At 43.4% G+C, this 12091-nt stretch overlaps 1 protein-coding gene across 1 annotated transcript; it reads right to left on the bottom strand.

Annotated features, from left to right (window-relative positions):
- Positions 1-992: 992 nt before the first annotated feature.
- On the bottom strand, positions 993-11644 carry FLCN (folliculin). Its single transcript, XM_009889200.1, has 11 exons — positions 11367-11644; positions 10483-10629; positions 9608-9829; positions 8957-9117; positions 8109-8200; positions 7163-7353; positions 5916-6029; positions 5401-5524; positions 4986-5117; positions 3267-3372; positions 993-2457 (listed from the first exon to the last, which is right to left on the bottom strand). Exons 1-11 carry the CDS (start codon positions 11613-11615, stop codon positions 2256-2258), a joined length of 1740 nt encoding a protein of 579 aa, XP_009887502.1. The 5' UTR covers positions 11616-11644; the 3' UTR covers positions 993-2255.
- Between the last annotated feature and the right edge of the window lie 447 nt (positions 11645-12091).

Here is a 12091-nt window from a genome sequence, read left to right as displayed (position 1 = left end):
TCTTTCCTGTGGGTATTTTATACGTGTTAAACTAGTGGTTTCCTTGACCTGGCTCAGAAATGACACGTTGCCCAGAGTGGTTGTCCATGACACAGCCCTGTTTCGGATGAGGATGGAGACAGATCAACAGTCTGCAGAACTCACCGCTTACACAAGTACAAGCAAGAAGATGAAGCTTCAAGGCTGACCTGGTGATCACCGTTTTGCTGTCTTGGAAGAAGCCACGCCACATTCAGAAACACGAGCTTTGCTAACGGGTGCTCATGCACCAACTGCGGGTTAGCGAGAGATGTGGGATTGCCTGGGAGAACTGTTCTTTGAAAGATAAAAACAGTTCAGCCATAGAGGAGGTCTAAATGCCAAATAATGTCTTACCTGTTGTGTTACGCAGCTCTGAATTGGACCAGAACAGCTTTCAAGTAGAAAAAAAGAGTAGTAGATCACATGAAAGGTAGCCATGGGTGCTAGAAATTCTGCCTCGCTAGTCCCCGCTTCTCTAATGACTCCTGGAACTCTCACCCCATGATCAGTGGGCTCTGGTTGTCCCTCAGGAGTAGCGCCTAGCACACAGGACGCAAGACACATTACTATTCAAAGCTTCCTTTGCTGAGGACAGAGCGTGAGCACCTCTTTTGGCTCCTGTTTCGCTATTGACAATTGGGAAGTGCAAGCCTTTTTGCAAACCCTGAAATTCAATAAGAGGTTAGTTTTTGAAGTGACAGACTAATGCCTTTTCCCAAGCATCTGTTTGCTGTTTGAATATCCTGTGGTTGGTTTATGTCCAGTTAAGCATTTTCAATTAATATATGAAGGAAGAGATGCTCAGGTATGTACAAGAAACTAATGAATACAAAGTTAAGAGGAAAAGACCTGTTGAATTCTGTAAATTAGATCAAGGCTAAGATGCAGGAATTACCTTGTGGATCAACTGCTGCTTCCCCCACCCCAACACACGCACATGTTAAAATCAACACAAAACTAGGCTTTGTCCATTTTACAAAAATAGCTCTTAATGAGATTTAATGCCTGTCTCAATTTTACAGATGTTCCAGACAAAAATCAACCTGCATATTTTATACATAAGAACAGAACTTGCGACAAGTTGGAACATCCCCTCTGAGCTTGAGTCTTGTTTGAATGAGTGTAGAAGGTCACCTGGGTAAAACCTGCCTCTAACTTGTTAAAAATGTCTATGGTAACATCAAGTTTTCCCAACAATGATCCAGGAAAAAAAAAAAAAAAAAAAAAAAAGAGAGACTTCACAACAGAAACAGTAATTCCTTACAACACACATAAGGAATATCTGTTTAGGTAATTAAAAAATGCACCAATGTTTCCATAAACTATTAAGCATTCAAAATGGCTACTATAGAGTTATAGAAGAAGGGAGCACCTACAGGTTGGATCTTTTCTGCTTAACTTAATTAGGAAGCTAGAAAACTATTTCTGAAGACAAAACACCACCAGCAACCTTACCCTGGTGAGGTTATCTTCATTACCTGGAAGTTTCTCAACCACAGGCAAAACAAGGCGAGTATTTTACCCCCTAGAGAAGCAAGCAGGCTGCATTTTGAGACTGCTTCTAGCACAATTCTCCCTCCCAGACAAGATTTCCAAAGCAAACGCTGAACCTGTCTCAAGTTAAGATATAAATAAATAAAGTGGAGTGACAGGACTCCAATAGGATATCCCGACTTATGCTACAGCAGAAAATAGTCTCTTCTTAAATCTGAGCATAAAGTGGTTTGAAATAATTTACACACGATCCATACCCTGTGACACGTCACTTATTTTTGGTTCCTGTTCTCTCAGGCATTTCGGAGATTTACGTGGGATTCGGAGAGATTAACTATATCCATTCCCAGGAGTTCCACATGTTGTCACAGGTAGCCGAGTCTTGCCAATGAACTCTAAAACTGAGGTCTACTGCCACACCATAATGCTTAATGAGGACAGTACAGGATTTTAATTAATTCACGCTGATTCTTTGAGTGTTGCTGTATTTAGTCTTGAGTGTGGAGGTCTAGATTCAGAGTTGAGTTTCAGGACAGACAGCAGCACTATTTATTAGCACTTATTAGTCCAGTCTCACAGCAATTAGAAAAGACTCAAGTCACTCTTCAAATTAGTTTGAGGACCAGAAGAATAGTGATGAAGTTTCACTATCCACCTAATGCACGTGCTGCAGGCTCAGCAGAGGTAACTCGGGGTTCCCTGCGATTATCTGAAGGCAGCAAGTGAGGTTTGGGCACCTTTTAGTTCCGGGATTCCGAGGATGTCGGGCTGCGAACCGTTGACATCAGGTGGGACTTGTACGTCTTGCTCAGGCCAGTCATCCAGAACTTGAGAAGCTTGACGTTGTCCTCCTCTGCAGCTCCCAGAATGCTCAGCAGTTTTTGGGTATCCTCCTTGGGTCTGCTGTCCACTTTAGTGAATTTAAAGAGGACCTTCACTTTACTGCAGAAACAAGAAACTCCTGTCACTATTACAGTGGACTTGGAAGCATCAAACAGGCAATGAGCAGTAGCTGTAGCTTCTCTCGGTACCTACTGCAACTAAATGTTAATAAAAGCTTCAAACAATATCCCATGGAAACTATTCTCATGCTTTGAATAAAGAAGGTGGGAGGGGAAGAAGCGTACAGGAAAAGGGGGGATTAGTTAGGGGGATTATTCATTTTCAGTAGTAATATGCATAATTCTAGTCTGTTTTTTCATTCTAGCAAAAAGTAGAACAATTAATTGTCACAACTAGGAATCTCCCTGGGAAACACATCTAGTGCCCATCTGGCCTTCAGGTAAATTCACAAAAATTCACAAAATCGTAACGTTCCATGAATTATTTCACACGACTGTCTGGTCATCTTTTCTAACCACTTGCATGTTTGAAATGTAGCACCTGAAGGCACAATCATGACATCTGTTTGGCATGTTATCTGCTCTGGAATATAGCGCACATTGACAGGCATATATGTGTATTTGCATACTTAATCCCCATAACATATACAAGGCAGACAAGTATTGTCATGTAGGTAACCTACAGATGCGTGAACTGAAGCATAAAAGGTTAAGAACTGCTGAAAGTCAAAAAGAGAGATGGGACCAGAGTAGAAGAGCTCCGATATTCTTAGCTCCCAGCAGTAAAGCCGACTACTCTCAGGACTAAAGCAGAAGTTACCTGACTACAAGTGGGCCACGTACTCTGCTGTAATCATTCCAGGATTAGTGCCAAAGCTGTTCCTCCAAAAGAAATATAGTCATACTTACTTCATCCATTCCTCCTTCAGGCAAACAAGGCACTGATCCACAACATCTACAGAAAGGTTCTGGTTGGTCAGGGCAGCTTCAATCTTGTTCAAGATTGTAGGGCCAACTACAGGATCAGAAAGAGTGTGAAAAAGGGAGAGAAAGAGGACACACAAGCTATAGGTTACCTGCTTATACCATTACTAGTAATTGTTAGCAAGGACTAGTCCATTAATTCTATGGCCTGTGCCTGAACAGCTGCTGGAATTACAGACAAGAATACACCTTTATTCCACCTCTTATTCTGTTCAAGTGCACCAGCCCCCACTCATTTTTCACCAGGACTTTGGTCTGGTGCATTCATACAGCTTCCTCTATACGCAGAAAGCTACACTATTAATAACAGCACAGCCAATTTCAACATAGAATTTGGCTTGATTAGTTCACGGATAATAATCTTTCTCAAGCCAGGAAGAAACCTACCTGTTCTACAAGGTGGAAAAATATACCCCCCGGTGGCCTGCCTTGATTTCATTTCCATGCAAGAGGAGCTAAAGATCATCCCACTAGAAAAAAACGTTTGATCCAAGAAGCAACATGGAATTTTGTGACGGATCCTGGGGCATGCACACAGGTTCAGAGGCCTTTGTTTTCTTCAGACCCACTTTTAAACTGCAGTTGTTTAGATTTGATTGTTTCTAGTCCCATATCAAAAGCTTATTAAAAAATGCAAAGTTATGAAAAAATCTTCATGCTTTGTTCAATATACATAACATATATATAAAAATAGAAATCGTCTATTTTAAAGTCTCCCCTTACTCTTGATTTAATGTTCCTCTTGTTAAGGGCAGTTCCAGGATACTTAGTAAAAAAACAAACCGACAACCAACCCAAGGCATTCCTTTCCTGGACCACTTTTTGGAATTCCCTAGGAAACTATTTTCCCAGCAGTCCATGGTCTAATCAGTTTGATGCTGTGGTGGACAAAAGACCTTTCAGCGACCATTTTTGTCCAGAATCTTCTGGACATGCCACTGGTTGGATGCAAAGTAGACTACTGTAATTATACAGGTGGGACCTACAACAGCTGCCAGAGCACAGAAGAACACCACAGAGGGAATAAGGCTCTGCTTTGCATTGCACCTATATCTTCAGAGGACAGAGAAGGAAGGATTTGCCATCTGTCAAGTCTTTTGAGAGTCAATGAGGCCGATTCACCCAAATTAAGACTTCCCAGAAAACACAAGACTGATGGACCTGACTCAAATCACATCTGGGTGCCAGTATTCAAGTCCTTAAACAAAGCAGGCAAATAAATAAATAAATAAAGGCCTGGGCATTTCTGTATCAGTCATACTTGTCTATCAAGTGGAACACGATGATGAGTAATGTCATGGTCCTTATAAGCCAGACTTACTGCAAATAAACACACAAGTATTCCAGGATAGAAAATGTTAATTGTGGGTTACAGAATCATTGCCCTACAATTGCTACTGTATCCCTGTTACAGAATTCGTTTCTTATTTATAAAAATTAATAAGCAAAATACTGATCAGGTGAAGCAAACCCTTTATAATTACACAGACTGTGGTAAACCTCACCTCAAACAGCAGTACCCCAGTTGTATACTGGCCTGGCGTCTACTCTGACTTAAGGGCCAGTATTTTAACAGCATAAAGATCAAGATGCTCTTTTAAAAATCTCAGTGATACAGGTTTGTTCTGCTTTCAAATCACCCACCTCGATCTGCTGCAACAGGGCTGCCGCTGGTGACAACAAACTCGTACTTGTTGAGGGACTGCTCATCCTCAAACAGAGTCGGGTAGAGACTGGAGCGAGTAGCAGTGCGAACTTCCACAAGGACCGCAAACTCTAGAGCAACAAGAGCCCAAAAGAGCATTAACTGTACTAGCCCAGGTTCTAAAATCTAGCTACCTACCCTGCTCCAAGAAAGCACAGCTGTCAGTTTACAATATTTGGCCCAGCATTAACCTTTCCTCAGTAGGAACCAGATCAGCACTTAAAGCAGGTGTCACACCATTCAACTACTTAGCAGGCAGGCAATCTGCCAATACTTAATAAAAAACAATAACAATTTTGTGTCCTTTAACATAAGAAAATAGGGAAAGGAGAGGGTTCCGAAACAGGTTCTTACCGGATGATAATATGTGGGATGGGATTTGGACCTGTGGGCTAAGCCCTAGGAAGTTACACCGATATGCCTCTTCATATTGGTCACTGTAGGGGATGATCCGCACACAACCAACAGGCAGCATGGTCTAAAGAAGGAAGGAAACATGTCAAGAGAAACACTGGAGCTAAACTAGTAAAGTACAACTTTCCCCTGACTTCCAGGGCCAGCCAAGACTTGGAGCACTGCTCACACAGATACTCCTGATTTGGGGAATCAGAACTATCTTACTCAGCTTGAAAGACTATGCAGTTGCTGAGGACAACCAAGACATCCAAAGGCTGAGGTTTTTTTGTTTGGCGAGTTTATTTTTGTTTGGTTGGATTGGGGCTTTTTTTTTTTTTTTTTTCCAAAACCACATAATTTAGAACACATTCTCTACAAGACTACGTGTCAGAGACAGGTCATTACGAAGGCTGGACTACAAGAGAAATATATGCAAAAATATGCAGCCAGGAAACAAAGGAAAAAGTTTCTACCCGTAGCACGTCAAAAGCAGACTGGACAAGATCCATATCTCGAGCTTTCCAGATGACCTGATTCCCCATCAGCACGTGCCAAGCCAGCATGCGGAATGCTGATGCCCCAAGAACCTGAAAAAAAACCCACCATGCTGCATTGATTATGAAAATTAGTGCAATGTCTACATTGCCCTATCAAAAACATGACTGCCACTTCAGAAAATGGCTAGAACTGAACAGCAGAAATTAACATGAAAATTTAGCAGGTCTCGTGCACAGAGTAATAGCTCTAAACCACAGCACCAAGATCAAGTATTTCTCTGACAGGTGCGAAAGGTTGGACTGTCATGCAAAACAATATTTGCCCCCATCTATGGTTTCAAGAACAAACAGCAGCAAAGTACCACTTTGCCAACATGCCTAATCAATGATCCACTTCCATATCAAGCACATTAAGAAAACAACAGTTTAATTTCTCAGTTGCTCCAAATTCTTCAGCGCTCTGGCTAGCCAGCACCAATCAGCCCACTTGCCCAAATCAGCAGTTTTGTTAAGAGGGACACAGGCCCGTTTGGAATGGGACTGAACAACTTCTCTTAGATGATAACAACTTTCAGGCATTTCTCTGATCAGCAATTCAGGCATGAAAGGTGAAACATTCTTAGACAAGCCTCCAACAGTTCAATAGCTTCAAGCATTCTAAATCAGGAGACAGTAGAACAAAAGGAGGCTAAAGACATAAAGCAGGTATTTGTCAAGAGTGTCCAGAAAAACAAGCTGGTGTGAAAGAGATGGTGGGTCAAATACACCAAACCTTCCCCCTCAGCCAGGTAACTGGAAGCACTGGAGAAAAGCTAGATCTGTCCAGAACCATTTGTATTGTTTGTAAATGATGTTTTCCCCTCTGAAACACTTTTGTTTTAAACAAATAACATTTGGCTTTGACGATGCCGCACGACCTCTGTATTAAATTACTGTCACTCCTCTTGGGAAGAAGTAAAATGCAGAATTTGAGAGAAATCATATGATCCCATCCCACATGACTGATGATCACTAGAGGCCCACGTGATCGCAGAGGAAGGGCGAGTCCTCGGAGATGCAGTTAACACCGTGTTACTAGCTGTATAGGCACTGCGTTGAACACAGAACCAGGAAAGAAGTGCAGACTGCAGGAAATAAATATATCTTTTCAAAAAACATTATCAGGAGAAAAGAGATTATTAGCTTGTGAATTCCGCATCAGAGTAACTGTGCTCCTCTCTTACCTGTCTCATGTGCCTGAGAGAGCGAAAGACGGACAACCTTCTGTGAGCTACATTCCAGCTGTTGCAATCTGGCATCAGAGATGTTTCGGGTGAGCATTTAGATAGCTCCTGTCCTTCTACAACATCTGGCTGGGAAGAAGGCTTCTCTTCTTCCTCAGAACCATCCCAGCCTTCCGACTCTTCTTTCAAGTCTAGCAAAAAACAGCAGAGTGGTCATAAAAACTGCTGCTCTCTCGGCATGGGAACTGCCTCAGAAGTGCCTACACACACTGCAACCAACTGATTTGGGCTATATGTGGGGAGACAGAGTTCAGAACGCAGGAACTGAAAGTACTAGTGTCACAGCCCCCCCAAGCTCTTAATGAAGTTTCATAGTTCAGACACACAATAACCACTGAAGGGTCAAGAAGGAATTTTCATCTTCTACAGGACACAAAGTCACATCTTTTGACCAGCTACGTCTTCTCTATTCTTGCCTTAAAGGTTATGCCCCAAGCTTTGAGGCAGGTTTTGTAGATTCTAGTCTAAATGGATTAATAAAAATAATTCAATGCAAGAAAGAAATTATGATCCATTAATTTTAGAAATTTTATAGAAAAAGAAGCAAGAAGTCCATATATTGTGACTGCAAATTCTTCTGGCTGTAGAGATTCATTAGGAGGGCCAACCCAGCCAGAGAGAACAATAATCATGATGATGCAACTCTCCTACACCAGTAACAAACACCACATGTGCATGCAGAGAGCCTACAATGCCAAGGGCCTTGATTTCACATTCCTGTCAGAGTCATCTCCGTATGGGAGAGCACACCAGCTACTGCCGAGACTACCACTAAGGTAAAGTTGATGAGAGATGGCTGCACTTATGATGCTGATGAAAGGATTTGGTCCTTTACCATCCAAAGCATTCTCAGAGGGTCTTCCAGCTCCAGAAACTTCTGTCTCACCTGCAAGTTTTTCCATCTGAACGAGGGTGTCTTCTGTTGGTGCTCCCTCCAGAAGCTTCTCTGTAAGTCTGCTGCCACAAGCTTTCAAAAGCCTGGAGACAGTGAGAGAAACAGAAGTAGTGTTCATTAAGCCTGCTTGCTAGGTGCGCAAATCCAGTAAGAAACTTGGTGCCATGAGCTTAACAAAAAATCCAACCACTAACCAATTTGCATTTCCTCGATGTGGTAACTATCAATGCATCTTACAACCACCGCCACTCGAAGTCACCGAAAGGCCTACCATTTTGCAATTACTTTGTGCAACATACTTATCCCCCATCCAAGTCACATGTCAGTGTTGCAACCCTCTCTGCGGCATCTTTCCAGGGAAGTTGGATGAGCAAGTCAGGCACTGGAGCAACTGGACTCCCACAGACATACAACTGTGCCAAATGGCTGCACCTCCCACGTTGCCTATCACAATACACAGTCACTTCCAGGTGAACAACGACCATACTTCACGCGTGAATCCCAAGTACAACAAACTAGGGGTAGGACCGCCTTTTCTTGCTTTCTCCTACTTTTACAACTGCAAAGCCTTTCCACCTCGGTAGACATGGTTTCCATTAGCAGCCACATTAATAGGCTTACTTCACAGCAACAAGAATTTTTTCTGTCCCAAAGGCATCAGCAGGCTGCTGCTTTTCTATGCTTAGCTCCTTCCAATTCAGAGACTACTTAGCAAAGTCCAACTTACTACCTCAAGAAAAAAATACCCAAACTCTCAAATCACATATCCACCCTTTCAGCATATGGCAATATTCTCTTCTCGAAGGAGATGTAGAAGCTAGAAACACAAGTGGCATTACCAAGCAAAGGAAGTGTGCAAACATGCCCACAGGTTTTCATCGTTGGTCAGGGATGTTAAGGAGCGGGCTGCATTGCCGTTCCGCTGGTGCAGGAAGGGAGTGAAGGCCGTGTTCATCCGCTGGGCACGCTGAGGGCACCCGTACTGCTCTGCTTCAAACACCTACACCACAGAAGAAGGGCAGTATAAGAGACTGAAAAAAAGATAAAATGCTTACATACAGCTGAGCCAATAAAACCTCAAGAAAAATATGAAGTGAAAAGGGTGTGTCACACATAATCATCCAAATACATTGTAAATTATGGGAAAAGAGAAGGAAGGGACATCTTACTCTTAGACTGACTAAAATTATCATTAAGTAACACGCGCTCAAAACCATTGTCCTTCACAATGTTAGTTACTTAAATTTCTAACAAAGCTATCGTTTAGCAGTTAGGTCTGTGAGAAGCGTTATGACTAGCTTAAAATGAGAGAGGCACCCTGTTCCTTCTCTCCTACACCCCCAGATATGCACTGTCCTCTTGTCCCTTGCGCCAACCTTCATGACCACCCTGGCTGCATTGAGCTGGATCAGCTTTTTGACTCAGCTGTAAATCAACTATCATAATGTTTTACTAATGTTGAGTCAAATGGACTCTGTGTGCTGATGTACCTTAAGTGCTTTGCCCTGAAGCTCATCAATGATGCCTCTGATTTTTCCTAACAAGAAGGGCCAGGAGTTGATGAGGTAAATCCGGTCCATCATGATAGTGATGATGCTGTACCAGCGCTGGAAACCTCGAGCCAGACTGTCTTTGATAAAGAAGGTGTGGCTGAACACAAAACCATGCTGTTCATCTCCAAAAAAAATAGGTCCTTCACGTCCTGGGCAGACCTGAAGGGGAGAGACACGTACAGCAAAGTAGTTAAGCACATCACACAGCTGAAATGGTAATAAACTGAACAAAGCTTCCTGCTCTTTAACACACACTTGGTGAATAAAATAAGCCTTTTTTAGGTTACTATCAAAAATGCGTGGTCAAACAGACCTCCAGAGTTCTATCTTACAAGCCTTCAATTTAACTGCATTTTACGAATTCAGCTCTATTCAGCTACAATAGTGTTGAGAATCCACGTGGGATTTCGCTGATCCTGACACATAAATGCTCATTACTCTGTAAGGTTCTCCCTTCACTTCTATGAGATGCTGAATGTTAATGGTCTACGAAGATCAAATATTTCTTGGCACTAAACAACAGATTCCAGTGTTTTCACAAGAACAGTTTATCTTACAAAGAAAAATAAACACATAGAAGCAAAAATGGGAAAATTTTGGCCTCACAAGGTGAGAGGAAGGAACCCTCAAGGTCATCAAAGATCAACCTTAAAAATTCCCACCAAACCTGGAAGGAACAGATTTATGTCTGTATTTCCACCTCCATCCCCTCCTTTTTTTCAGGCTGCCAGGATCAGCAAAGCACTATCTCAGATTTGAAACAATGCATAAGGCCATAACCAGGTTTTCGCCCTGTACTCCAAGACAATTACCTCACAGCTCAGACTGCGAACACAGGCCTGGCGCACAATGCTGAACAACTGAGGGTGGTTTGGGTGTTGGTGACTGACGTACTTGATCGAAGTTTCTTTGTCATGACTGACATATCCAGGATGTCCTCCTGCAAGAGAGCGGCAACCCTGAAGACAGAAGAGCAAATCCAGCCATAAATGAGCATGCAGTTACCTAAGGTTTACAAGTCTCTGCACTGTCCTTTCAAAACATAAGGACGCATTATTTACACATACAGATAAGAACACAAATACTTCAAAGACAAGAAATATGAGTCAGGGTCAGGATTTTAATCCAGCTCCTCAGATAGAACTCTGCAATATACTTCCTCTGTTCCCACGCTCATTTTCTACTGTTTAATTTGATTGTGAATTTGGTGCTGGCTCTACATGTGGCAAAATTCAATTAACAGCAGCTGTGAAACCAACTGGCCTTACAAAACTGGCCATAACCTAAAGGACAGTAAATAACAAATACCTCAGAACAAGTACTAATAGTAGACAAGCATGAGAACACACATTTTCCCTACTATTGACCTGATCTAATAAAGTAAATGCTCTTCAAGGATGAGGAAAGCATTCCTCAGCCACAAAACAACCACAGACCACAGGGCTTAAAAAGAGCTCAAGACACTATCTTGTCAAGGTCTATATGCTCAACAACAGTTCTTTCATCCTCTTGTCACAGGTCATTACAGTTTATGAAGACTTGGGAAATCTTCTGGTACTGGCAGTCGCATACAAAATGAGCGTAGTTCACATTTTTTACCTCTCTTGAACTATACAATTTGCATTAGAGAATGCAAGAGCCCTTCAGTTAAGCCAGGGCTCACTGATATCCGCACATAGATATTCACTACACTTGCCTCACACATGTCTGACTTCTTTGGCCCTGGGCTGCTGGAGTCGGCACTGGCACCTTCTGCTGGGCTGTGTGAGCGGATCCGACTGCTCATCTGAATGCCACCTTCTTCCTCTTCTGCCTGCTCATTCTGACCAGAGATATCCCCACTGCTTGCGCCTTGGGGAAGCGGTGAATGCAGAACCTCGGTACAAAAGAGGGTGCGAGGACCGTGGAGCTCACAAAAATGACAGAGGGCAACAATAGCATTCATAGTGAGAGCTCAGCACATGCGTCAGGCCTCCTGCAGGCAAGGGAGAAAGCACACAATATCAGCACAGCAGACATTAAACCACCTTGTAGGCCTGACTGGTGCAAATCCCCCTCTACATCCCCCCAGGAACAACTGGCCTTAAGCTCAGTCTAAGGTATCGACACAACTCCACCACAGCGTGACCTGAAAAAGGACCAACCCTTTGTGCCCGGATGGGATGGGACTAGAACAGACCGAACCCCGCCGTGCCCGGGTCCCCAGCTGTGAGCTGGGACACCTCAGGCCCCACGGGGGTGGAATGGGAGTGGACCGGAGCCTCCGTGTCCGGATACCTCCGGTCTTACAGGGACAAGCTGGGGTCTGACAGACCAGACCTCCGTGCCCGGACCCCTCCGGCCCTGCCGGGCCCAGCGCAGCCTCCCCGCGCCCGGAGGCCTCAGGCCGTAATGGGTCGGGACCGGCCCTGCTCAGCGCCC

The sequence above is a fragment of the Charadrius vociferus genome, unplaced genomic scaffold, assembly GCF_000708025.1.
Source record: "Charadrius vociferus isolate BGI_N301 unplaced genomic scaffold, ASM70802v2 scaffold787, whole genome shotgun sequence".
Classification (NCBI taxonomy): Eukaryota; Metazoa; Chordata; class Aves; order Charadriiformes; family Charadriidae; genus Charadrius; species Charadrius vociferus.
This window is presented reverse-complemented; position numbering and strand designations above follow the sequence as displayed.